The sequence below is a fragment of the Balaenoptera borealis genome (genome assembly GCF_965194805.1).
Source record: "Balaenoptera borealis genome assembly, chromosome: 7".
NCBI lineage: Eukaryota > Metazoa > Chordata > Mammalia > Artiodactyla > Balaenopteridae > Balaenoptera > Balaenoptera borealis.
The window spans coordinates 117,665,921-117,693,781 of record NC_138864.1 but is presented as its reverse complement, the minus strand read 5'-3'; the positions used below and the strand labels follow the sequence as shown (position 1 = coordinate 117,693,781).

Below are 27,861 nucleotides of genomic sequence, written 5' to 3'. Positions count from 1 at the left end.
TTATAAACTTCCCTCTTAGAACTGCTTTTGCTGCATCCCATAGGTTTTGGATTGTCATGTTTTCATTGTCATTTGTCTCTAGGTATTTTTTGATTTCCTCTTTGATTTCCTCAGTGATCTCTTGGTTATTTAGCAAGGTATTGTTTAGCCTCCCTGTGTTTGTGTTTTTTACATTTTTCCCCTGTAATTTATTTCTAATCTCATAGCCTTGTGGTCAGAAAAGATGCTTGATATGATATCAATTTTCTTAAATTTACTGAGGCTTGATTTATGACCCCAGATGTGATCTATCCTGGAGAATGTTCCATGTGCACTTGAGAAGAAAGTGTAATCTGCTGTTTTTGGATGGAATGTCCTATAAATATCAATTAAATCTATCTGGTCTGCTGTGTCATTTAAAGCTTGTGTTTCCTTATTAATTTTCTGTCTGGATGATCTGTCCATTGGTATAAGTGAGGTGTCAAAGTCCCCCACTATGACTATGTTACTGTCAATTTCCTCTTTTATAGCTTTTAGCAGTTGCCTTTTTATTGAGGTGCTCCTATGTTGGGTGTATGTATTTTTACAATTGTTATATCTTCTTCTTGGACTGATCCCTTGATCATTACATAGTGTCCTTCCTTTTCTCTTGTAACATTCTTATTTTAAAGTCTATTTTATCTGATATGAGTATTGCTACTCCAGTTTTCTTTTGATTTCCATTTGCATGGAATATATTTTCTATCCCCTCACTTTCAGTCTGTATGTGTCCCTAGGTCTGAAGCGCGTCTCTTGTAGACAGCATATATATGGGTCTTGTTTTTGTATCCATTCAGCAAGCCTGTGTCTTTTGGTTGGAGCATTTAATCCATTCACATGTAAGGTAATTAGCGATATGTATTTTCCTATTACCATTTTCTTAATTGTTTTGAGTTTGTTTTTGTAGGTCCTTTCCTTCTCTTGTGTTTCCCACTTAGAGAAGTTCCTTTAGCATTTGTTGTAGAGATGGTTTGGTGGTGCTGAATTCTCTTAGCTTTTGCTTGTCTGTAAAGCTTTTGATTTCTCTGTCCAATCTGAATGAGATCCTTGCTGGGTAGAATAATCTTGGTTGCAGGTTCTTCCCTTTCATCACTATAAATATATCATGCCACTCCCTTCTGGCCTGTAGAGTTTCTGCTGAGAAATCAGCTGTTAACCTTAATGGGATTCCCTTGTATGTTATTTGTTGTTTTTCCCTTGTTGCTTTTAATAATTTTTCTCTGTCTTTAATTTTTGTCAGTTTGATTACTATGTGTCTCGGCGTGTTTCTCCTTGGGTTTATCCTGCCTGGGACTCTCTGCACTTCCTGGACTTGGGTGGCTATTTCCTTTCCCATGGTAGGGAAGTTTTCGACTATAATCTCTTCAAATATTTTCTTGGGTCCTTTCTCTCTCTCTTCTCCTGGGACCCCTATAATGCAAATGTCGGTGCATTTAATGTTGTCCCAGAGGTCTCTTAGGCTGTCTTCATTTCTTTTCATTCTTTTTTCTTTAATCTGTTCTGCAGCAGTGATTTCCACCATTCTCCCTTCCAGGTCACTTTCCATTCTTCTGCCTCAGTTATTCTGCTATTCATTCCTTCTAGTGTATTTTTCATTTCAGTTACTGTATTGTTCATCTCTGTTTATTTGTTCTTTAATTCTTCTAGGTCTTTTTTAAACATTTCTTGCATCCTTTCGACCTTTGCCTCCATTCTATTTCTGAGGTCCTGGATCATCTTCACTATCATTATTCTGAATTCTTTTTCTGAAAGTTTGCCTATCTCCACTTCATTTAGTTGTTTTTCTGGGGTTTTATCTTGTTCCTTCATGTGGTACATGGCCCTCTGCCTTTTCATTCTCTCTATCTTTCTGTGAATGTGGTTTTCGTTCCACAGGTTGCAGGATTGTAGTTCTTCTTGCTTCTGCTGTATGCCCTCTGGTGGATGAGGCTATCTAAGAGGCTTGTGCAAGCTTCCTGATGGGAGGGACTGGTGGTGGGCAGAGCTGGGTTTTGCTATGTTGGACAGAGCTCAGTAAAACTTTAATATGTTTGTCTGCTGATGGGTGGGGCTGAGTTCCCTCCTTGTTGGTTGTTGGCCTGAGGCGACCCAACACTGGAGCCTACCCGGGCTCTTTGGTGGGGCTAATGGCGGACTCTGGGAGGGCTCACGCCAAGGAGCACTTCCCAGAACTTTTCCTGCCAGGGTCCTTGTCCCTGTGGTGAGCCACAGCTGCCCCCTACCTCTGCAGGAAACCCTCCAACACTAGCAGGTAGGTCTGGTTCTGTCTCCTATGGGGTCACTACTCCTTCCCCCTGGGTCCTGATATGCACACTACTTTGTGTGTGCCCTCCAAGAGTGGAGTCTCTGTTTCCCCCAGTCCTGTCAAAGTCCTGCAATCCAATCCCGCTAGCCTTCAAAGTCTGATTCTCTGGGAATTTGTCCTCCCATTGCCAGACCCCCAGCTTCGGAAGCCTGACGTGGGGCTCAGAACCTTCACTCCAGTGGGTGTACTTTTGTGGTATAAATGTTCTCCAGTTTGTGAGTCACCCACCCAGCAGTTATGGGATTTGATTTTATTGTGATTGCGCCCCTTCTACTGTCTCATTGAGGCTTCTCCTTTGTCTTTGGATGTGGGGTATCTTTTTTGGTGAGTTCCAGTGTCTTCCTGTCAATGATTGTTCAGCAGTTAGTTGTGATGCCGGTGCTCTTGCAAGAGGAAGTGAGCGCACGTCCTTCTACTCCGCCATCTTGAACCAATCTCCCTTGCTGAGTTCTTAAAAATAACACACTGGCAACTGGCATCTAGTGAGACTAAGAATTTGATCATGTATTAAGTAAATCTGATCATATATTAAGTCCATAGCAATAATGGCCTTACTCTGATGTGGCAATTGCCATGGAGTAGCCGTACAGATTGTGGACATCGTACTGCTTGCCCCAGTGCTGTACTGCATCCATGCAGAGACTCTTGCAGAATAGGTACCCATCCAGGATTCCTGCAACAAGAGAGGGATCAGTCAATGAGAGCCTGAGATGCATATTCCCTGTTTCTCGACTATCACCTGAAATTGTGGCTCCCTAGGCAGGCATTTTTTGTGGCCATCCTGGAAATCATCATACAGCTTCCTCACTATCAGAAGGATATATACTTTCAGTAGTTTCTCTGATATATAAAAAAATTGTGCTGACCCATACACATTCTCCCACCTGGGTGCACATGTGACCAGAGGCAAGTATTTGGAAGTAAGTGGATCCAGTTAGACTTGAAGTTAAATCTGAAGTCTTCAAACTGAGCTAAATTAAGTGGTCCAAGAATAAAAATATTAGATGAAAGTGTAAATTAGTTTCTCACCCTTTCTCTAAGCTGTTATAAGGGATGATTGACCAATCTCTCTTTCATTCATCCAATCTTTTCTGCTCCCCTTGCACCACTATGGTTCAGATCCAAATTACCTTTGTCTTAACCATTGCAATCATTTTCTTTTTTTTTTTTTAATTTTTATTTATTTATTTATTTTTGGCTGTGTTGGGTCTTCGTTTCTGTGCGAGGGCTTTCTCTAGTTGCGGCAAGTGGGGGCCACTCTTCATTGCGGTGCGCGGGCCTCTCACTATCGTGGCCTCTCTTGTTGCGGAGCACAGGCTCCAGACACGCAGGCTCAGTAGTTGTGGCTCACGGGCCCAGTTGCTCCGCGGCATGTGGGATCTTCCCAGACCAGGACTCGAACCCGTGTCCCCTGCATTGGCAGGCAGATTCTCAACCACTGCGCCACCAGGGAAGCCCTGCAATCATTTTCTTAATGGCTTATTTAACTCTGATCTATTGATCTTCTAATTCATATTAGAAGCACACATTAATGCCAGGTCAATATTTCCAAAACCATTTGACTGTCATGTTTCCCTCTAAAACTTAAATAATTTCTACCACCAAAGAATGAAGCCTCCCATCTGAGTCTCTCAGCATTTGATGCTGACCCATCTGCCCTAATTTCCTATTTTTCCATCAGACTGGAAGTTTTCATAAGATGCTGTAATTCTAGCAGCTCATTCTTTTCTTAATCAAGATACAATTTGTCTGTGAGCCTCTAGATTTCTTCAAACTACAATAAATGCTGTGATTCCAGGGCCACACCCTGGGATACAGTGTTGTTCAAAGTTCAATCAGAACTCACTAGCATCATATTCACTGACTCTGATGTTGACCCGCCCCCCCCCCACCCCCACCAAGCCATGGGTTCTGGCTTCCTTTCATTTTATGGTCCAAATCTGTTCTTCACTGTCTTGACATCACCACACTTGACCTTCATATGAAGACCTAACCTGGTTACCTGGTCTCTCTCTGGTTAGCCCTAACCTATCTGGGTACACACTTGAGAGGAAAATGAACTAACCACTAACCTCTGGCTTCTGCACCATATCTTCTCTGGAACAGAAACAGCTCAGATGTAGGTAGGACTAGGTTGATTGCCCCTTTTCAATTTACGCCTCATTTAGGAAAGCACAGAGTGTTTTGATTTTCTTTCCTAGTTTTCTTTATACAGTACCCACATTTTCCTTCCCTTATGCAATTTATGTAAAAAATCCCTTGCCAGGTTATTCATATCTATCCTTATGAATTTAAAATACCAGATATGCATTGCCACTTTAATCAAACCAACCAGCACTTACTGGGAGTGAATGGGGGATAATTTAGATTGCTTGTGGAACATCCTGAAACTGAACCATCCACGAAGTTGGAGACTTCATTCATATCCTAGAAGACAAAGAACAAAGACTATTAAGAAAAAGTAACATGTCCTCGTATGTTGTACTGATGGTGTCTTTCTTTTTTTTTGAGGACTCAGAGAAATGATTCTAGATATTTCTTTTTTTAACGAGGTTCTTATGTTAAGGAGAGAAATAGATGTTCCTGTCCTGTCTTCTCTACCCATTGAAGGCTTTGTGGAGAAGCTTCTTAAAATCCCTTCAGAATGATATATGTATATAATCATTGAAAATGAAGAATTTCCAAAAATACTAGGTGAAAAATATTTCAATTTATATGGTCCCATGTATATCAACTTATACATTCTTTAAATATTTAAATATAGCTATGAATACACACACATATAAATGCATATACATATATAATGCAAACATATGCAGAGAGAGTGAGAGAACAAGCATGTACCCACAGCTGTGCAAGTGAGGGCTCTGGAAAGATGCATACTGAAATATTGATGGTAGATGTCTTTGGCTGATATCACTTTAGCTCTCATCTGTTTAGCTCTTTGTATTGTTTGCATTTTCTACCTTTCTCTTATAAATAGAAAAAAGTTCAACTCCAGAGCTCTGTAAATTGTGCTGGACCCCTGAGGCTTTGCATTTGCTTTCATTTGACATCATGTGAGACATTTGTCCTTTCTGCAGCCACAGTTCTGTCGCTCACTTGAGTACTTTGGCTCTGATCAGTTTATCCAACACATCCAAGTGAAAGAGCCCTGAAGTGACAATTGAACAGTTTGTGTACTTTGTGACAACGTAAGGAGTATATGACCTATTTTTACTTCAGCTCATTCATTTGTAAAAGGAGAGCTAGGCTCGGAAAAAACAGATATCTCAGTTTACTTCCTTCCACTTCTAACAATCTGATTTTGAAGTCTAAGCTACATGTTTTGGTAAGATTATTTGAATAGTAAGAGAGAGAATAACTAGAATTATTGCCATACTTGCTTTCCTCTCTTCCTCTTCCCCCTGTGCTCCATGACTCGATGATATAGAGATACACAGTCTGAATGTTAGCCGCCTAGTAATCAAAATGTTAAGAACTCACAATCCAGATTCCATCAAATTCTACTTGATTGTGGAAAAGCTCACATTCATTTGCCCACCAAGCAGTACACTTGGGGTCGGTGTAATCGGGAAACACAGTTTTTCCAGGCCAGACCTGCAGGAGGAAAAGAAAAATATTGATCAAAGGAAGTTAAATGAATACAGAGTAAAACAGAGTACAAAGAAATTCCTAATATGATCATGGCAACAGAGGTGCCCAGGCACAGGTCCTTTTCAATTAGGAATGTAAAGTGCTTTAAATATTTAGAATAAATAGGAGGAGTCAAATAGTCACTTGAGAAAAAACTTATTTCAAAAAAATGGTTAAGTCTTTGCTAATCTTCAACTCTGCCTCACCCTTCCCTCACACTTTCTCTACTCCCAATCCTAGGAATGGTAAATGAGGGAGAGTACTGTATAATTTCAACTGACCCATGACAAGTTATGGGTTCTAACCATCAATTACTCTTCTCTATTCTCTTCCTATCCACTTCTTCTCAGACACTAGGCACTTGGGTCAGCAGAGGTGTTAAAAGTGAATCAGCAGATAACACCTTCATGGAAAACAAGGACAAATAAGTTTGAGAAAGAACTAGTCAAACTTGCCAAATAACAGAAAAACTGAGTAAGTAGAGGAATGAAATAGTTTCATTGGATTTGCCAGTTAGGAGGTAACTGGTGCCAAAGCAGCATCAGTGGAGTGACGGGGGAGGAAAGTAGACTGCAGTCAGCTGAAGAGTGAATGGGGGGTACTTCCCTTGTGGCTCAGTGGTTAAGAATCCGCCTGCCAATGCAGGGGACATGGGTTCAAGCCCTGGTCCAAGAAGATCTCACATGCCGCGGAGCAACTAAGCCTGTGTACCACAACTACTGAGCCTGCCTGCCACAACTACTGAAGCCCGTGCGCCTAGAGCCCATGCTCTGCGACAAGAGAAGCCACAGCAACGAGAAGCCCATGTACTGCAACAAAGAGTAGCCCACGCTCACCGCAACTAGAGAAAGCCCGCACACAGCAACGAAGACCCAATGTAGCCAAACATAAATAAATAAAATGAATAAATTAAAAAAAAAAAGTGAATGGGGGGTGAGGTGAGGAGGTGGACATTCAGTATCTAAGTCTATTGTTTAAAGGGACTTTGCTGTGAAGGGAATGTAAGAACTGGGATGACTGGTAGGTATTTGAGGATGAAAGGACAAGGGCAAGTTGATCCCCAGCATATATAAGGCACCTGAAAATGTAAAACAAAACAATTACAGACACACACACACACACTGCCACAGCCCCTCCACCAGCCCCGACTTCCCCATTAAGATACCTCCCCAGTGAGTGGAGTCACTCCATCTGAAGCATTCACCCATATCTTCATATCTGAACCCCTGTCATACGGGCCATAGGGATTACTTGGGGAAGAGTTGTTGGAGATGGCTGGATCCTAAGAAAGGGAAAAATACATTGAGGGTCCTAGCTTTGAGCTAGAACCACTGAAAGGGAACTGGGGATTGAGGGATGAGGGAGGGGGAGGGGGCGTAATGACAAGGAAGAGCAAGGACCTGATGTGGGGGAATAAGAGGATAGCACATACCATAATGATGACCAATTTTTGTCCGTTACTGTGTAACTCTTTAACAAACTCAGGGAAGCCCTTAAAATTTACTGGATCATAAGTGAAGTCCTTCCTCTCATGCATATAATCAATATCAGCATGCTGAACGTCCTGAAAGAATACACAACGTCCACAATTTATGAGCCCACCCCTGGAATCAGATTAGCTGCATCACCCTACCTTGTTGCCTGGCGCTCCGGCATTGAAAACCAATCTAACAAACAAACCACAACAGTTACAAAAAATATCACTAAGGCTATCAAAACATATCCATTACCTAAATGCTATGTCATCCACAAGATAAAGGAGAGAAGGGACTGGCTCTCCCACTTCTCCCGCATTTGACTGCACCACATTTTGTATTGTTGCTTCTCTTCCACTTAAAGCCTTCTTTGGCATTTGCTCTTTCCTAATTTTACTTGTATGAAAATAGTGGAACCCAGAATGAAATTGACTCTTGCTCCAAGACCTAAGCGTCTGCCTCCAAGGGAGTGGGGTAAGGGAGAGAAGAGGATTATTCCAGAGACTACTGGGCGTTTCTCTTTGCATCTCTTGTAAGACCTCGCTACTCATTATATAATAGACACATTCAAATTTAGCCACTTAAATCATAAAAATATTTTATTACATGTATAAACTGTATTCTTTTGTTCCCTTAAACTAGGGAAAGAAATGCCTTGAGAATACAAATAAGAATGCACTGTGTAGAATGTCATCAATACAGTAAGTATAAGAAAACCAGTTCCTTCAAGGAATGGTTGGCCCAACAAAAAAGTCCAGCATTCTGAATATATAAAAATATTTTTGTTGTATATTTTTAAAAAAAACTCAGGAGGAGAGAGTATAAACAATTGTTCTTATTCCCCAAGAAAATTCTTTTATTTTTGGAGGATTTTTTGCTGCCTTACTTACGTAAGGCAGCTGTGCAGCACGGTTTCTCTCCATGACTTCTTTCATGTTACCCAGGGTTCCATAGTCATAACGACTGAGATGAAACCCAAGTGCCCAGTATGAGGGTAGGGCTGGCCGTCCAATGAGCTGAAAGAATGATGTGAAATGAAAGTTAGCAAATACTCTATTTTTAACAAAACTTTTTCTACGCATTAGTTTGGGGGCACAAAACATACCCCACTTTCCAACACACTATTTCCTTAATATTAGAATGCTAGCCCCTTTAATAAATCATTAAGGTTTGGATCAATTTGTAATAGCACATTTATAATAGCTACTTATAATAGCATATGTTTGTGAGTCACACTTGCATATTAAATTTACATTTCTTTGCTCTTATTTACAATTTCCTCAGTCACAACCATAACATTATAAATTTACCTCTTGATACTCTTGAACCACTTGCTCTGGAGTGTTTCCCAAGAACACGTAGAAGTCGAGAATGCCCCCAGTGGTGCGGTAAGTGACAGCTGGCGTGGGCTGGAGGGAAACCTCTTGAAAGATTAAAAATGAAGCAAATAAACATTAGAATTTATTCTAGAGTAATAATTACAAAGCTTTAGACCAGAGGATCACCAGTCATCTGAACACTAATGAAGTGATCCTAATGCCTCAGTTTTTGTATAAAAAGGGACAAACTCTGACAATCAAAGTCCAACCTCACAGCACAAGAAAGGCCAAAGCATTTGTTCTGTGACAGATTTCCATAACTGGTGACTGCAGTGTCTTAACTGCTGTGTCAGGATTTCATGAAAAAGCAACCAGTTTCAGGAAGTGGTCCAGAATAAGCCATTGCGGCATAAAAATGGTTGTAAGCTGAAAACGTTTGAGTTTCTGAAATCCCTTATCCACCTAAAAGCAGAGCCTCCCATACGAACTCAGTTGTCATAAACCCCCTGCCCTGGAGCAAAACTAATCTCCTTTGAGACAATAAATCGGCAGCACACAAGAATACCCAGCCCCCACTATCCTCCTAAGGGCTCACTGATCTTTCCAAAACGTCATCTGTTGTTCCATTAAATGCCCTTTATCCCTCTCACCCCTTCTAAGAAGCCATTTGTTTCATCCTAAGTACATTTCTTCCCCTATTAGGATGGTTTGTAAGTCCCAAATTCTAACCACTCCTTTGAGCTACTCACTGAGCACTCTTGTGTATATGCAGGTTGCACACGTAAATAAACCTAGTTTTTTCTCTTGCTAACCTGTCTTTTGTCAGATTGATTCACAGGCCCTCAAATACCAAACCTAAGAGGACAGAGAAAAAAATTTTCTTCTCTGCCATTCACAACTACAGAATATGCTGTTCCCACCCCATATCCCATCATTATTGCAGGAACATAACCTGGCTAGACACACGGAGGTACCAGCCTCAGCAGATCTCACATCAAGCAAGAGCCAAACTAAAAAGATGTCAGAGATGATACTATAAATTCAAAATCCCTCTAAGCCCCAAATGCAATTTTCAGAGATGAAGTCTCCCCATAGCCTTGATTTGCATTAGGGATAAAAGGTCTCAAGATCGACTAAAATGTACTCTTCAGGCATAAGAACAACTCACACGGAGTATCTAAGATTCTGTGACTTTTCCCTCTAAGCCTGAAACAGATTGTTTTCTGGTTCCTTTCAGCCACCTGAAACTGTACAATCCTTGTATTATCTCAGTCTATTCTTTGACTATCAGGTACCTTAGAATCATCTTCGATCACTTAGAGTGATTCTCAAACAATCTGTGGTAAAGGATCAGATCTTTATTTTCTAAATTTCCAGTTCTTTGCAAACTGATACTTTTGTAAAATAACATGAAAATGAATTATTAGAAAAAGTTTCATACATGTACTTGGATGCTACAGCAATGTTTCCTCTTAATTTTATATTCATCTTACTGTAGACCTGAAACAGTCTTTGAACACTCCATGGGTCACGCTTTAAGGAGTACTGATCTAGTCCATCAAGTCCCAGTTGAGAAGAGGGTGGGGATCAATATCCTGTGCTGACCATCAACCTTGGGAGATTCTGACAGAACTCCTCTTTCCCTGTAGGGATTGATTCATTGCCCTGGGATTGGTTGTTACTGGTGCAAGCAGAAAAACAGTTGAGAATCACTGATCTGATCTAAAACCTTCAAAGATAAGGAAGCAAGGTACTTCCTGGAATCCTATGATATTATACCATTTGGTCTTAAACAATCTAACTGTACTCTGCCTGACCCTCACGCTCCACTTTACCTTGCTACCCTTGGAGGTCTCGATGTAACATTCACACCTCAGTTGTAGTTCCTTGGTTACACCCTGCTATTAGAGCAATTACCTGTTTCTTACCAGAGCTTTTATTAACCTCTGTACTGGATGAAAGTCTGAGGAAGGAGAAGAACAAATTGGTAGAAACGGCCTTAGAATAGACTGTAGGAAAGGGTTAGCTGTTTTAACACTATAATAGTAAATATTCCAACAGAGGCAACCAGATTCAAGAAAATCGTAAGCTAAGAGAGAAAACTCTACTCATGGCTACCATGAGTCAACAGGTAATGAAGTATGAATGGCACAGTCAGAGAACATATAAGGCCCCAAGCTACGGCTCAGCCATTCCTAAAGGGTGCCATTCCTTTATCATAATGCTGTAAGAAAGGGACTGAAAATCATCCTTGTGTATGAATATTCCTTTAGTCTTTTACCCATGGCATTGCTGTTCATCAGAAACACTCCAAAGGACAATCCACTAGCATCTTCAAGGCATAGGAAGAATGTCTGTGCACCATACAAGTTAGTTCCATCCTGCAGAAAGATAATTTAAAACCAAAAATTTACAAATAAACCCCACATGGCCAGAAATAGCTTAGGAAATCGACGTTAATCATGTGAGGAATTGACAAGGAACTCATGTCAAAGAAGACACAAATTTTTAATGTAAGGTCTACACTTGGTTGATGTTAATCAAGTGAATTAGCATTTTCATATAGAATGAGCCAGCTATGACCATTTATCTAATAGAAATGTGAGAACTTGTGATATGTTAGGATGTGGGAGAACAGGTTTGAAACTGTAGTTCAAAAAAGCGCTTCTCTATGGATATCAAAAACAAACTTATGGTTACCAAAGGGGACACGTTGGGGGTAGGGATAAATCAGGAGCTTGGGGTGAACTATATAAGACAGATAACTAAAAAAGGACCTACTGTATAGCACAGAGAACTCTACTCAATATTCTGTGATAATCTACATGAGAAAAGAATGAATATATGTATAACTGAATCACTTTGCCGTATACCTGAAACTAACGCAACAGTGTAAAGCAACTATACTCCAATAAAAATTTTTTTTCAAAAAAAGAGCTTTTCTCTCAAAGAGGCGTGACCTTGACTCAAAGAGTCTTGACCTAACCTCATCTGCAAAAACTCCATCGAGCCCTAATATAAATCATGCACCTTTCTAATTTGCAACTAGATGGAGCTCTACTTAAGATATATGGTCTTATAGTCTTTACAACAGCATACATTAGAACTTGAGCTGGTCTTCTAGACTTTAGAACAGTAGTTTTCAACCTGGGCTGCATCCCACCCCAATTAAAACAGAATCTCTGGGAATAGAAGCAGACATTGATAGTTTGTTCAATTTCCCCGGGTGATGCCAATGTATAATCATGTTTGAGAATCACTGCTCTGGGACAGCATATCTCAAAATTTGGTGTGCATACAAATTACAAAGGAACCTCCTTTCAGTGTGGGGTCTAATTTAGTAGATGGAAGAGGGAGCTGAGAGCCCAAATTTGTCACGTGGTGGTGCCCATACTGTACACTTCAAGCAGCAAGGATCTAAGGCTCCTTATTGAACAAGCATCACCAGCCATATCCCAGATGAGCTGCTTGGACCCAACACCTTTCCTGTTTTTCTGATAGGCCTATGGTATGGTGAGGAGCGTGGGCCAGGGATTAGATCCTATCTCTGTTCCTTATGAACTTTTTTTTTTTTTACATTGGGCTATTCATTTGGCTTTTCTAAACCTCAGTTTCCTTGTCTGTTAAATGGAATAAATTAGACTCATTTTTCTCAGAGTCCTTTTGGTAAATAGAGATAATATATTTTAAAATTCACTTAATAAGTTATTCCTCTAATTTCCTTTCATCCAGCCACTAGTTCTGCTTAATTGGGAAAGTTGCTGAACAAGACCTGAATGTAGTATTGCTGAGTCTAGAAAATGCCTCTGCTTTGAGTTTTAGCAGTCAAAACAAAACCAAGAGAGAAAAAACAAAATAAAATAATAACAACGAAACTCTACTCCTTCTATTCTTTCACTGCCCCAAACATTCTTCACACAAAGAATGATTAATACAGAATTTTAGCTGATATTTTATCCTATTTTGCTGACAAACCTGGTAAGTTGGTGATGTGTAAAGGTCAACCTAAAATATGGTAACCATAACCAGCATATTGTGCAGAATGAGTATTAGTTTTCTCCACAACTAGTTAGTTCAAAATGAAAATGTGATGAAAAATACTTGGTATTTATTGAGAATTTTCGATGTGGCAGACACTCTTCTAGAGACTCTACATGTATCAATTCATTTAATTCCCATCACAACCCTATGAAGTAAGTATATTACCCCCATTTCATAGATGGGGAACTAAAGACACAGAGAGGAAACATGCCCAGAACCACAAAACTGGTGAGTAGCAGTGCCAGAATTCAGACCCAGATAGCCTCACCGGAGCACCTGACTCTTAACTGTTATACTGTACTGCTAGGAGTGACCTTCATGAAAGAGGCTATGGTATTCAGTGGAAAGGGGCCCATCCTGAAAGGTTACCCCTTTTGGGACTGTGTCCCTGGCAAATATGGGCCAGGTCTTCCAATTCATATCGTGCCGGTACTGCTGGTGCACGTGTTCTCCCAGACCATACACGTTAGCACTAGGCAGTCGGATGGAGAGCTGCAGGAACTGATCAGCAAACAGCAGGGGCCCGATGCTGGAGTCAAACCTAGACATGGGTGGAAAACACAGGGATGGGTGGGCAAGTGGAGTGGAGGGGATGCAACTGCTTAGAAAATTGTTCTTGTATCTCAGAGACTCAATACTCCCTGTTTAATCGGCCTCATTTGCCCTCCTGTGACATTTTTCCATGGACATCAAGAGATCAGGATTTCCTGAGGGCAGGTACCATTCGGCACATTTCTTAGATTTGTCCCCTTGACTCTCTATCACATGACCAGAATATTAGTCATACATTATAGTAGATGCTCCATAGAGAGTTACTGCTGGATAGGTGTTAGATGGATGGAGGGAAAAAAGGGAAAATAAGGAGGAAAAATGACCAAATGGAAGGAAGAAAGAGAAAAAGGACACAGCCCAGTGCCTGGCCTACAATAAATGCTTAGTAATAAAAGAGGAGGAGGAGGAGGAAGAGGAGGAAGGGAGGAAGAGGAAGGAAGGCAGAAAAAAGTACACATTTGGAGGTGGAGAGTCTGGTCACCAACAGTGGGCTCACAGCCCTCAGGAATATTGTAGAAATGCATCCTTTTCCAGGCTTGCAAACCTCCCTCCCCCACAACCTTCATACTCAAATCTCCAGATAGGTTTGCAAAACTTACAGAACATGATTGTTGCTCGTTCTGATCACTTTGATGCTAAATGGCTGTTTGGAGATCTCAACTTTATAGGTCAAGGAAGAAGCAGCATTTCCTTTGAAGGGTTGCACATGTTCATGGGGCACTTCGTATCTGTCCTGGTTTTGGTCAGTTAACTGTCCAGAGAGATTAGGGAAAGATAGTCAAAATGAAAATGTCTCTGTTTTTCTAAAATAGAAGCACACCTACCAACACCAGCGTTTCCCAACATCTGTGCTCCTGGTACAGGAACCTGTGCAGCAAATGACATTATGTCTGAAATTATGTCACCAAATTCAGCTGTTTAACACTTGGACATAAGTTAGCTTTTAGGTAGAAATATATACTACAAGTCTGCAGACATAAACTATCTCTAGAATTTTCAAAGTTGTGATAATTCTTTTTTTCCTTCCCTATATCATTTCACATGGTACAAAGGGAAAATAAATGAAAGCCAAAGCTCACCAGTGAACTCTATAATATACATTTAGGAAGTTATCACACTGAAGGAAGGCTTTCAACATACACCTGCTAAGATGCTTTCAACATACACATGCTAAGTAAGAATAATGACAGTAGAGAAAAATACCTCCATCAGCAAATTTTTCTCCTTTGTAGTAACTGCAGTCATCAGGTTGGGAACAAGAACTTCTCCAAAAAAATTTTAAATAAACAAATATCATATGCTATCACTTATATGTGGAATCTAAAATATGATACAAATGAACTTATTCACAAAACTGAAAGACACACAGACACAGAAAACAAAATTAGGGTTACCAAAGGGGAAAGGGGGGTAGGGAGGGATGAATTGGGAGTTTGGGATTAGCAGATAAAAACTACCGTATATAAAATAGATAAACAACAAGGGCCTACTGTAGAGCATAGGAAATTATATTCAGTATCTTGTAATAAACTATAATGGAAAAGAATATGAAAAAAAGAAAAAAAGAAACAAACTACAACCTTAAAGTGGAAACGGTTAGACGTCTGGTATTCCGCTGTGAGAAGGACATTGTTGACATCATTTCCAAAAAGAGATGGAGAAGGCAACCTTTTCAACTGGGCTGTGAATCCTAATGTGAAGGGGGTAAAGAGTTTTCATAGCTGGTAAATTCACAAACAGCCACATACAATTAAGCTTTATGTCAAAGGGGCTGGCGAAAAGCCTTTACTTCCCATAAGAAGAGGAGACACAGATGTGCACCTCATCATACACACATACTGCCTTCGGCCAGATTCTGAAGCTAGGTATTGTCATTGCCTTATTCAAAAACCATGCCTCTCTTCTCCAAAATCTGAATGGAAACATCCCTCAAAGGCCTAACTCTCGTTACACCAGCCCATCCATCACTCATATACCCTTTATATTCTGAGCCCTCAAGGTGTTCACATCCATTATTCCTTCTCAGTTATCTTCATGTTACGCCACAGGTGATCGTATGCACTGATGCCATCTCCCCAGTTATGTGACAAGCCAGGTGAGAGTCGAGACCTTATTAGAAAAGCCCATCAGGCCAAGAGGCCCTGGAAGAGGAGCATGCCTCTTCCTTTATGCTAAGAGCCTCCCTAAGTATCCCCAGCATGTTCATTATTATGTCTGCATTTTGAGGTGGGAGAAAGAAGGGGGGATGTTTAGTCCATGAACACTGACACTGGCTAGCTAACTTTCACAAAACATTGGTAAAATTGGAATTGTTTCCATATCGTTAAAATTACATTATATTAGAGTTGTTAGTAGTCTCAGAGGTTACTGAGTTCAAATCCCTCTCTTTAAAAGTTAGAAACTTGGGGAATAAAGAAGTTACAATGTTTGGACAAGGTTACAAAGGTACATAAAGACAGAGTCAGGAATAGGACATGTCTCCCAACTCCCAAGACAGAGAGTGATATTTTTCCTTGATGCCAAAATAGACTCTAGTCCTTGCTCAAGGGCAGTGCCCACCTCCTGTCACACGCTGTGGTAGCCGTACAGAGTAACACCCCGCCTGCTGCTACAGCTCTCTTCTGCAGTGTACAGAGCCAACCTGCAGAGGATCTGGAGCTCCTTCCTCAAGGCTGAGTCTGGCTTACCTGCATTTGTGTTCACAAGGTTGCCCTCCACTTGATAGCCATGACTCTTAGAATAGTAGCACCAGGGCACACTTATGGTTCCCTGAGGTTTCCAGCAGCACCCACGCTGGTCACACGTGGCCTGAAATAAGAGATTAGTTAGAGTAACTCCACTATGTGTAGAACACTATCATTGATAAATTTAATTTGAGCATGCGGTCTCATGAGTCTTGTTTTACAAGTAAGGGACCTGATATTTAAAGAAATTGTGCTGTATCCCAGTCAATGCAGTGCTTGCACTCAAAACTCACTTTTCTGGCCAACATCCTTCCTTGTTGTTGTTATCATATAACAGTATATGATCACAATGCATTCTCTACCTGTCATCACAATAAACCTGGTAAGTTTATTTAAATATTCTAAACTACTATATAGTTATATCACCTGTAACCCAAAATGACAAATGGAGCTTCACTGACATTGGCTTTGGGCTTTAAAAAAAACTTTGCAATTAACTTTATTCAGAAGCTTTGAAATCAAGGCAATTTTGCTTTGACTTTTAAATGTGTATATTACAAATGGGTATATTTAGTATAGGTGACATATATGCATATATATTATACATATATACATAGTATATACATACGTGTGTGTGTGTATATATATGTGTGTATATATAGTCTCTTAACTCCTCCCAAGGCAGTAAGTAATTGTTCCTTGAAACCCAAATAGATTCTGATTCTTACTTAAGAAAGGTACCTGCCTTTTACTACAATTAATGACTGAATCACATGGAGACTAAAATGGATACAATTTCTTTCTCATATAACTAATTTGGAAGAAGCAATCAGGTTAAATACAAAAAAAGTACAAGGAAACCACTCCTCTTGAGTGTAACTAATAAAATACTATAGCAAAAATTATGGGTTGTGGCTTCCAAGATTAGATTACAGAGTGTCTCCTGTCTTGCTTGCTCCCTCCCTTTCACTGCTCTGTTGGAGCTCTCACTCTGCGAGAAGTGAGGTGCTGGACTGCAGGATGACCCACAAGGTGAGGAGCTGAGGGAGGTCTCCAGCAAGGAACTGAGGTCTCCTCAGCCCAATAATCCTTGAGCAGCTGAATTCTGCTAATAATCACAATACACAAGCTTGAAAAGGATCATCCCTCAGTCCCAGAAGACACCTTGATTGCAGTCTTCTGGAAGCCTATGAGCCAAAAGCACCCAGATACACCAAGGCCAGATTTCTGACCATAGAAACTGTGAGAAAATAATGTTTGTTGTGTTAAGCCATTAAGTTTCGGGATAATTTGTTACACAGCAATAGATAACTAACATACCCTGCTATATTATTTTACAGATGAAGAACCTCAGGCCACAGAGGTAAAAGTTCACAGGGGTGAAGTGATCTGCCAAAGGTCACTTAGCTATTGAGAAGACAAGGACCAAAACTTAGTTCTCTTGTTATCCGCTTCTTTTTTTCTATAGTCTGGGTTGAGTATCTGCTGAGCATATTTTTAGGAGGATATGGCAATGCTTTACAAACGTAAGACAAAAAAAAATTGCTTAGCTATATGAACAATTAGATTTAATCAAATGCTAATTTTTTTGCTAATAACCAATATTAAGGATCTAAAAACAGTGTCCATCTGTGTGGTTTCTATTGTTATGGAATCAGGCTTCACTGTGAACTCAACCGATCAGCAGTTTTTGTTTTTTCTTTTCAAAACCCACTCAGAGGAAACTTCAGTATAACCGGAAAAGAGAAAGGTGCTGGAAAGAGCGCTAAGCAGAACGGCTTCTGCGTGCTCCTCAGAGCTCAGTAACTTCTTCACCGGACTGGAAAGGGCAAAGATCAAAGAGTGGCCAAAGCAGCATGAAAAGTGAACAGCCTCTTGGCCACCTGGAAATCCCAGGCCCTGCAGCGGAGCCAAGCAGTGATGAGGAGCAATGTGGGGAGAAGCAGAGAGCGGGGCAAATAGACAAGAGAGTAAAGAGTAGGTGAAACCTCAGAAAAGAGTTGTAGAGAGAAGCTATAAAAAAATGACAACATGAATAGGACTGAAGGCAACCAAAAAGAATTAAACCCAAACCTGAGACACAACAAAATGGCCTTTGAAGTTGAACATGAGAATTAAAATTTAAGAGAAACTGCCAAAATAATGTAGAGTGTATAATTTCCAATACAGTATTGAGGGGAAAACTAAGGGGAAAAATTCTCAATGCAAAAAATAAGGAAAGAAAACATGTATATGGGGGTAGGCGTGAGTGGGGAGCAGTACATAAAAAACAGACCAAATGGAAAAACACAAAATGAGACCATAGAAAAAAGTTTTTCATGTCATTTATCATATGGCTTAAATACTTAATTTAAAAAACAAGGATAATCAGATTACATTTACAGAAATAAATTCAACTGAAGCTGTTTACAGGCAGCACACCCAAAATTTAAGCTGACAAAAGCACTAAAACGGGAAAACAGCTATGTGAGAAGAATTCTTACCAAAGGTTAGTACAGCTATAGTGATAGCTGACAAATAGACTTTAAGTAAATATTAATTATTAGAGAGACACAGAGTCACTACATGATGACAAAAGCTTCAGTTCACCAGGAAGATATGACATCTCAAACCTGATACACACCTGATAATAAAGACTCAAAATATTTACAGAAAAACCTTAAAGAATCACAAGGTAAAATTGAAAAAGATAGTAAGTACCTAATGCAATATTTTTAAAGAACTCCCTCAGTAATTGATAGATAAAGTAGACAAAAAAGTAAAGATATTTTGCTTTTTACATAATAGATACATACAGGCTCCTGCACCAACACAAAGAGAAGGACTGGATTGAACTCAGAGATAGTGAGAAATCAGATGCTGAAGACACTGCTTATGACCTAGTCAAGCTCTGCTCCACTGGAGTCCTTTTCTCCTCCAACCCCCAATGCTTCTTAACATTTAGAGAGAGAGGAGAAGAAACAAAAAAGGAAATATTTTATATCAAAATCAGACATGAGAGAAAAAGGAAAACTAGAATCCAGTTTTATCCATGAATACGAATGCAAAAACCTAAAAGAAAAGAGCATGCAATTTTAACAATGGAAATCAGCAACATATTAAATAAATAATAAGCGAGTAGTGTTTCTTCCAGAAACACAGGGATTCTTTACTATTAGAAAATCCACTGTATAATTTTTCATAACTTATTAAAGGAAGTACACAATACAATCATTTAAATTAATCACCTATTCATGATAAAATTCTTAGCAAACTGGGAATAAAAAGTAAGTTCCTTAGTTGGATAATGGGTAGATACCTAAAGCCTATAATATGCATCTCACTAACTGTGAAATGTTAGAAACATTCCTTTTAAAATCAGAAAAAAGAGTAGGTGACCATGTCTATGACGTTTTATAATTAAATATATATTGGAGGTCCTGACACTATAAGACTAATAAGACAAGAAAATAAAGAAAATTTGTAAAACTAAAAAGGATGAAGCCAAGTTATCATTATTTTCTGACATAATGTTGTGTAAGTAGAAATCCAAGAAAATTTATAGAAATAAATTTAAACTAAATAAGTTAATTATTATGATATTAGATCTTCTATTTTCTTCTTAAAGTCAAACTTTTTCTTTTTTGCCTTTAGGCTTTTAATCTTCCTGGCATTGTTCCTTGAGATATGATGTAATATAGGAATATATAAGCTTGACTTCATTAAAATATAAAATATCAGTTCATCAAGACAGCATAAAATAGGTGAACACAGCCTCATAACAGCAGAAGATACTTGCAGCATGTATAATAAAAATAAGAAGTAGAATCTAGAATAACACAAACAAGAAATGTGTACAAATCAGAGTGAGTTGAAAATAATTTACTGATAAGACTACATATGCCTTAGAATATGTGCATCATTAGGTCATTAGGAAGCAGCATAACTAAGATTAAAAAAAAATTCAGGACCTCAGCAACTGCAGCATTTATAAAAGACAGAAAGCAAAGTTGCAAGGACAAATGCAAACAGGTGAAAAGGAAGTGTCCCAGGTGCAGTGAGAGTCAGCCTGAGTGAATCAGAATTAGCCAGCTCCTGCCACTGGAGGGAATGAGACCACAGTCGACCTTGCTCATTCAGCCCTGCCAACCATCCTGTCTGGGTGCTGGCTCCTCTAACCCTGTATCCCTCCATCCTGTTCTTTCTGTACTGTCCAGTGTCTCTCCACAGCCTTTACGTGTCCTGTCTTAGACACAGGATTCCCTCCCTTCACTGGGATAAGAAACAATGGAATTTACAACAAAGAATCATCTGAAGGGAAATTTATACTCTTAGTTCTTTAATCCCAGACGAGAGAACTAGAGAGGAATGATAAAATGATATAGCAATGACCTCAGCAGTAAAACATTCTGCCTAGCCTGCTGTCATATTCATAATTTCTTCCCACTCCCCTCCTCCACATAGCCATATACTTTCCTTCAACAAACACATTATATATATATATATATATATATATATATATATATATACATATACACACACAACATTATCCATTGAATCAGCCTCTCAACAACACTTTAGATCAGCATATGGCACCCGGGATACTTAAAACACACAGCAAAATACCTAAGAAATACCTTCTATGAAAAACCAGATCACTGAAAGTGCTCCCAGAGTATTTCTTTCTGGCTGAGCTAAAGAGGAGCAGGCCAGTGAATGAATGCGAAGGTCATAGATTAATTCACTTGGGTATAACATTTAGAAAAAAGGCAAAGGTTGTTTATTGAACTACAATCTTGATACCACAGTATTAAACGGTCTTATTATAAAACCAAAGAAGCATTACTGAGGCAATAATGACGTTTGAAGTTCACGTAGCCAATAACAAGATGGGCTGTTGCAGGAAAGTGGACAGACTGAGGATGCATTATTCTTCCAGGTGGGCTTCTGAGCAAGTAGTTTCCTAGCACACTATGACAGGGGCAAGTAAATGGGTGTGGATCAACTTTCTGGAAACATCCTGTTTAGGTACAGCATATCTAGACCACGACTTCCCATTCCTATTGGCAAAGCAACACATTAATTAATGGTCCTCTATCATCAAGCTCCAAACTACCTTATAGTCTTAAACATTATATGCTCTCTGGCACCGATCCTGTATCTTGGCCATATGGGACCATTCAATATGTCATGTATGTGCCCCACAATTTCCTCTTCTGTCACTTTGTGTGCATTGTCTCCTCTATCCTGAATTCACTTTCCATTCGTCTCATCTCTGTCAAAATCCTGCTTATCATTAATTCCAGACTGTCACCTTCTCCTTGATAATAATCTCTTCTGCTTTGTGATCCACACAGTATTTTGTTTATATCTTATAAATTTTTGTTTTATATTCTAGTTATTTATTTACTTAGCATATCTCCTCTACCTATTGAACCTATCTCTAAAATACCAAACTTTATGACATTTGGCCCCATACTGAAGTGCTTTTTTTTCTTTTTCTCTTCTATCTTCTTTTTTCCTTTATTTCTGTCTTTTATTCTCTCTCTTCTTGGTTTCCCATTTCGTGATTTCGTTCAGCCCTAAGTGGCTGCTCCTAGCTGCTATGTATCACATAAAAAGCCAACCTCCTCTACCCGAAATGCAAGGTCTTCCAAAATCTGAATCCACCTTTTCTGTTCAGACACATTTCTTCCTACTCCAAGCAGGCATGTCTCTTCATTAATCCAAGAGAAAGTCACATTCATTCCGTCAGGGTAAGACGCCAGATGAAGGGGACTGAATACTGCAACAGTCTTGGTAAGATGAACGGCTCTCACTGGGGTTCCTCCCAGCGCTGGCAGGCTTGCTGCCCAGGCTGCCGCCCTTCTGTGCTCTCATTGTGTTGTCCTGTCCTGGGGATTTCCTGATCCTTGACTATTTACCATATTGGTGCTCTCTCTTGCCTTCAACACAGCCTCTGAGCTTCCTGACTAGTTTTGTCCAATCACTCTGCTCCTAACTACAGTTCCCAGGCATTTTCTCTACTCCAAGCTATTTATCTGGCTCTGGTTCTTTTTTTCTGCCTTAACTTCCAGCTTCCCCAAAACCCCAGTCTATCACTACGGTTGATTTCTCATCTGTTATTTCTTTGCCGTCTTGGTTCTCTCTGACTCAGCATCTATGCTATTTCAGTCAATACTCAAATTGTGAGTATTGGCACAATTGTGCCAATTTGTGGCTCAAATTGTGTAACCATTCTCACTTTCCACAGTTCACATTCTGTGACTCTGTCCAAGTTATGGGCTGAACTGTGTCCCCAGAAAAGATATGTTGAAGCCCTAATCCTCAGTACCTCAGAACTTGATCTTATTTGGAAATAGGATTGTTGCAGATGTGATTAGTTAAGGTGTGATCATACTGGAGTTGGGTGGGCCCTTAATCCAACGTGACCTGTGTCCTTATAAAAATGGGAAATTTGAACACAGACACACACAGAGAATGCTTTGTGAAGATGGAAGCAGAGAATGGAGTAATGTAGCTACAAGCCAAGAAATGCCAAGGATTGTGGCCGTCACCAGAAGCTAGGACAAAGGCATGGAACAGATTCTTCCTCAGAGCCCTCAAAAGGAACCAACCCTAATGACACCTTGATTTTGGACTTCTAGCCTCCAGAAGTATGAAAGAAAAAAAATGCAGAAATAAAATGTCTTTTGGTATTAGGACCTTTAGACAAACCAAAATAGTAACTCTCAAGAACATCACAGATTATTCCAGCCCATGAACAATAGGATGGCTACAGAGATAAATGTGAGAGTGCCACATGCCCAAGAATTGCATGCAGCAAGCATCCTTTCTGTGTCTGATACAAATCTGCCATTTCAGGTCAGTGCACTTCACTCAGAAGGCTGTATTTCGTTTTTATTCACTCTCAACGTGAAACATGACTGATATGGTGTGTGCAATGCATTTTAAATCATATGTTCAGCTGGACTTCAGGTGATGATCAGGAAACACTGCCCAAAAGTAAATGCCCAGATGCCTGCACTATCTTTAATCTGGTATTTATTACCTCTTCCTTCAAAACTTGGCTCTTGAAACTTTATCCTTATTTGAAATACTGTTTTATGCCTATGGATGACTTTTTATTGTAGATCCTAGATAACCTTTTAGAATTGTGTAAGGAAAAAAGAGAGAGAGGGCAAGAAACAGAGTCAGAAACAGAGTCAGAGAGAACTAGTAACCAAGTAGTGTTGCCAGATAAAAGACAAATATACTTTTAGTATAAGTAAGTCCCAAGTCTTACACGGGACATAATTATACTAAAAATTTATTCATTGTTTATCTGAAATTCAAACCTAAATGGACAGCATGTACTTTTATTTGCTGAATCTGTCAACACAAGGAAATTTTCTAGTTCTTCCTCTCCCAAGGCTGAGCTGTCATATAAGCATGAATACAGGATTTCTTTTCCTGAGCCACCAATAATTGCAATGCAAACAATAAACAACTCTGGGGGCTACAAACAGAAAAAAAAAAAAAAAAAGAACACAAACCCTTATCCAATGGCATAAACTCTTAAATGAAAACAAGATCTGTAACTCAAACCTTTGTTGGTGACTGGTCAGGGATGCAGTTTATCCGCTCCAATTCATTTACCACTGGGCACTTGGCAGGACCAGGAGTGGTACTTTTCCCAGGATCTGGAGTAACTGTCATCCCAGGACCTGGGATAATCCCAAAAGCAAACATAAGATGACAGAATTAATATCACAGGCATTCGATACCCCCATAGTTCTCAACACCTCCAATTATATGGACTCCACTACTGACCGGGCTTCACTCTATGACCTTGAAATGTACACATTCACTTTATAAAGCCTCATTTTGTTCTTGCTGACTGTATTTAACTCTACATACACCTGCACCATCTCCTTCCACCAGCAAGGCCCTCCCCTATGAGACAGTGCATACAAGAGCAAGGAGTTGGACTCCAACATTAGATTGGAAGCTCACCTTCCAAAGTGAGCTCCAAATCTACCTTCTCTACTCCAGGGGTTGGTAAACTATGTCCTGTGGACCAAACCAGGTCACAGCCTGATTTGTAAATAAAATATTGCTGTCACACAGCCACACCCAGATTTTTTATGTATTGTCTATAGCTGCTTTTGTTATTATAGGCAGAATTAGGTAGTTAGGACAGAGACCGTATGGCCCACAAAATCTGAAGTATTAAGTATATGGCCCTTTACAGAGAAGTCTGTACACTCTGCTTTGGTCCTGTACTTCCACCCAGGCAGCTGGTTCACGAAATGTTTGCACACAGATCACGTGCAGTATATGTTGTTCTCTTGAATGTTACCCTAATCATAGTAACCTCAATTCTCCTTGCTCAGTCAACAGGCAATCCCTTGACAAGGAACACTTCTGAGTGATGGCGTTCTTATACAAATGTAAAATCTCATAGGACAAAAAATGTAAAGGGAGGCCACCAAACTAGAAACTGGCAGCTAGAATCTATGCCAGTTGATTGATGGATTCAGACTTAAAAATCAGTTAAATAGGACTTCCCTGGTGGCGCAGTGATTAAGAATCCACCTGCCGATGCAGGGGACACGGGTTCGAGCCCTGGTCTGGGAAGATCCCACATGCGGCGGAGCAACTAAGCCCGTGCACCACAACTACTGAGCCTGTGCTCTAGAGCCCACAAGCCACAACTACTGAGCTCGTGTGCCACAACTACTGAAGCTCGCACACCTAGAGCCCATGCTCCACAACAAGAGAAGCCACCGCAATGAGAAGCCCACGCACCGCAGCGAAGAGTAGCCCCCGCTCACCACAACTAGAGAAAGCCCGCGCACAGCAACGAAGACCCAATACAGCCAAAAATAATAAATAAATTAATTAATTTTTTAAAAAATCAGTAAAATAAAGAAGGCACATTTATTGCATTCTAACATAAGGAAGTTAGATTTCTTTAGGGCACTCTACAATAAGCTAATAATATTAAGACAAAACAATGAGCCTTCTAATAAGTTTTCTTTTCACTAAGGTTTCCAATTCAAAAGTGGTGGAGTAATAGAACTTTATATTTGTGCCAGTTTCCGCATAAGGGTTTTAGTTTCATTTTCAGGATCAGAGAATTTTAAGAACTGAACAACCTTTGAGATTATTTAATCTAACTTCCCACAAAAGTAGAAATGGCGTGACCGAGAATGAGGTAGGGGGAGGGGGCAAAGGTTTTCCTCTGGCAACATACTGGCCCCTCTTCACCTGCCCCACCTAGGAAGCTGCTCCTAGCTGAAGCCCAGATAAGAAATCATGGATAACTCAGCACAATCCAGCCCTTCTGTTAAAATAAAACAGTTCAATAAACTTTTAATAAAAAAACTCTGGTAGCTGTTATTTTTTTAAATAACCAAACTTGGGCCTAAGGTACTTTAATTGATTATATACTTATTTGACTACATTTCATATAAGGGTATTGTTGATTACTATTGTTAACAAAATTACAATTATTCAATGAAATTCAGCAAATATATTTCAAGTGCCAGTTGCGGAATCCTGCGCTGCGCTAAATTGGAAAATGAAAGTGTCAGAGTTAGGCCTACAATGAATACCTATTGTGCTGTCACAGTTTTGAGTCAGGTGGTCCCCAACACACACATATAGTACACACACACACACACACACACACACATTCACACCAGTGAATATGAAAGCATCACTTCCCTGCCACTTCTGAGGTGTTTGCTCTGATAAGAGCAATATATGGAGGGGGGAACACCAGAGTTCCTTGTTACCTTCTGATTCCAAAGAATCTCTGGCTGAAAGCACAAAGAGAGGAATAGTGATGATAAACACCCCAAGCAGAAGAACACTGAGCATAAGCTCCAAAGTAGTGAACTTTTTCAACTTCTTTCTTGCCATCTACAAAGAAAGACAAAACAATTTTAGATTTGAGTTTTATTTAACATGTGGTTAGCAAACTTTTTTAACAGAAAAGCTCAAATGTATACATAAGAGGAATGAATAACATAATAAATGCCCAGGTACCCATCAACTAGATTAAAAAATTATCAAAAAAAAAAAAAAAAAAAATTATCAAGTGGCCAATCTCATTCTGTCTATTCTTTTCTTTTTTAAAGGTAATATAAAAACTTTTATTTTTCTTATGTCTATTCTTATTCATGTCTCTCCTTAACCTTGGGTTATTTTGAAGCAAATCTCAGATTTCATATCTTTTAATCTGAAAATATTTAAGCATATTTTTTTAAAAATAAGAAATTTCACAAAAGCCAAGCAAAATACTGTTATCACACTTAAAATATTTTTTAAATAATTCTTTAATCATCAAATTAAAGTATTTTAAAATAATTTCCCTCATTGTCTGATAAGTATTTTATAGCTTGTTTGTTCTACTCTCATAAGGATACAAGTAAGATTTATATATGACTGATTTATGTCTGTTAAGTCTTTTTTAACCAGTAAGGTTTGTTCTGTAGATCTGCCCACAATCTGGATTTTGTTGATTGCATCTCCATGCATGCCAACATGTTTCTCTATCCTTGTATTTCCTATAAATTATTAGATCTAGAGTTTTGACAGATACAGGTTGGTTTCTTTTTGGCATGAATGCTGCATAGATGGTACAACATCTTCCAGCAAGAGACACATAAAATCTAGCAGTCTCCTTTTTTCAAAAAAAATGTTCACAGCCATTGGCGAGCATTTCTTCGATCCATTATTTCATTAGGAGTTGTGATGCAGTGACACTGTAATTTTATCATTCTTTGTTCACTTATTAAATGAAATATTCCTATAGAAAGAAATTTCCCCTCATCTATCATTTGTCTCATAAAGGTACAGTTTGTATAGGAAAGGCAGGATAAACGTTTGACTCTTTATTTACTGGTTTTCAAAATAAGGAGTAGTTTCCCTAGCATCCTCCAAAGGGGATCAATGAGATTTTTTGGTCCAATATCTTTATGAACTCATAGGTTTAAACACACTTCATCTGTATTAATCCATTGATGTTATTATTATTATTATTATTATTATTATTATTATTATTATTATTATTAACGCTCATATTTTCCCATCTCTACCCATTGACAGTCTCTTCAAGTTGGCTCTTGGTACTCTTTGGTACTTTCCCTGCTTGCTGGTTTAACATGATAACCTAGGCTCCTTTTGCACATTTCCTGCCCCTCATCTCAAATCAAACATTTCTACGGAGTCCTGGCTCCTTTTAGTGGCAATAGTATTTAGAAATTATAATCTGGATAGAGTCGGTGAAATTTAACCTAGAATTCTAGAACTGAAGGGACCTTATGGATCATCTTGACCAGTGCTGCCTTTGGAGCCCCAAGGGGTCCTTGAGGATTTTTAATTTCAAAAAAAATACAGAAATTACACATTTATCTATGTTAGACTCATTATGAACCCTAGCTAGGGATAAGAATATTTTGTCAAGAAGTTTAAATCAGACACTCGGCACTTGCCCCTGCCCAACTCCTACTGAATCAGAATCTCTGGGGTTAAGGCCTGGATATCTGATTTTTTTAAAAACCTCCACAGATGATTCTGATATGCAATCATGTTTCAAAAGCAGTGAACCCGTCTATTATAGGTTCGCTGTTGGCTCCCTGCCGAACAAACTATAGTATCTCTGCAATGCGCTAGGAATCCTGTGTGCTCTTCAAGTATACAGAAAACTGAGATCGAACACATGAAGCTCATCTTGTTGGGATGCTAAATTTAGAGTATTTTAAGCCAAAATTTGGCTTTTAAGTAAAGATTCATGAAGTTCAAAACCTAAAAACATTATCCTTTATATTCAAAGATCCACCATAAATTGGGCTTTGAAGTAT

General features: G+C 39.3%; 1 protein-coding gene across 3 annotated transcripts in view; it reads right to left on the bottom strand.

Moving 5' to 3' along the window:
- Positions 1 to 27,861, bottom strand: part of MGAM (maltase-glucoamylase) — a 200,427-nt gene that overhangs the window by 53,328 nt on the left and 119,238 nt on the right. For all 3 annotated transcript variants that reach the window (XM_082400251.1, XM_082400252.1, XM_082400253.1), the window contains 14 exons: positions 25,792 to 25,918; positions 23,597 to 23,715; positions 16,034 to 16,154; positions 14,927 to 15,036; positions 13,946 to 14,097; positions 13,164 to 13,335; positions 11,035 to 11,134; positions 8,745 to 8,857; positions 8,325 to 8,450; positions 7,392 to 7,523; positions 7,125 to 7,241; positions 5,810 to 5,923; positions 4,666 to 4,750; positions 2,879 to 2,996 (listed from right to left, as the gene is read on the bottom strand). In XM_082400251.1, the coding sequence (XP_082256377.1) occupies positions 2,879 to 2,996; positions 4,666 to 4,750; positions 5,810 to 5,923; positions 7,125 to 7,241; positions 7,392 to 7,523; positions 8,325 to 8,450; positions 8,745 to 8,857; positions 11,035 to 11,134; positions 13,164 to 13,335; positions 13,946 to 14,097; positions 14,927 to 15,036; positions 16,034 to 16,154; positions 23,597 to 23,715; positions 25,792 to 25,918 (1,706 nt within the window). The remainder of the gene's footprint in view (positions 1 to 2,878; positions 2,997 to 4,665; positions 4,751 to 5,809; positions 5,924 to 7,124; positions 7,242 to 7,391; positions 7,524 to 8,324; positions 8,451 to 8,744; positions 8,858 to 11,034; positions 11,135 to 13,163; positions 13,336 to 13,945; positions 14,098 to 14,926; positions 15,037 to 16,033; positions 16,155 to 23,596; positions 23,716 to 25,791; positions 25,919 to 27,861) is intronic.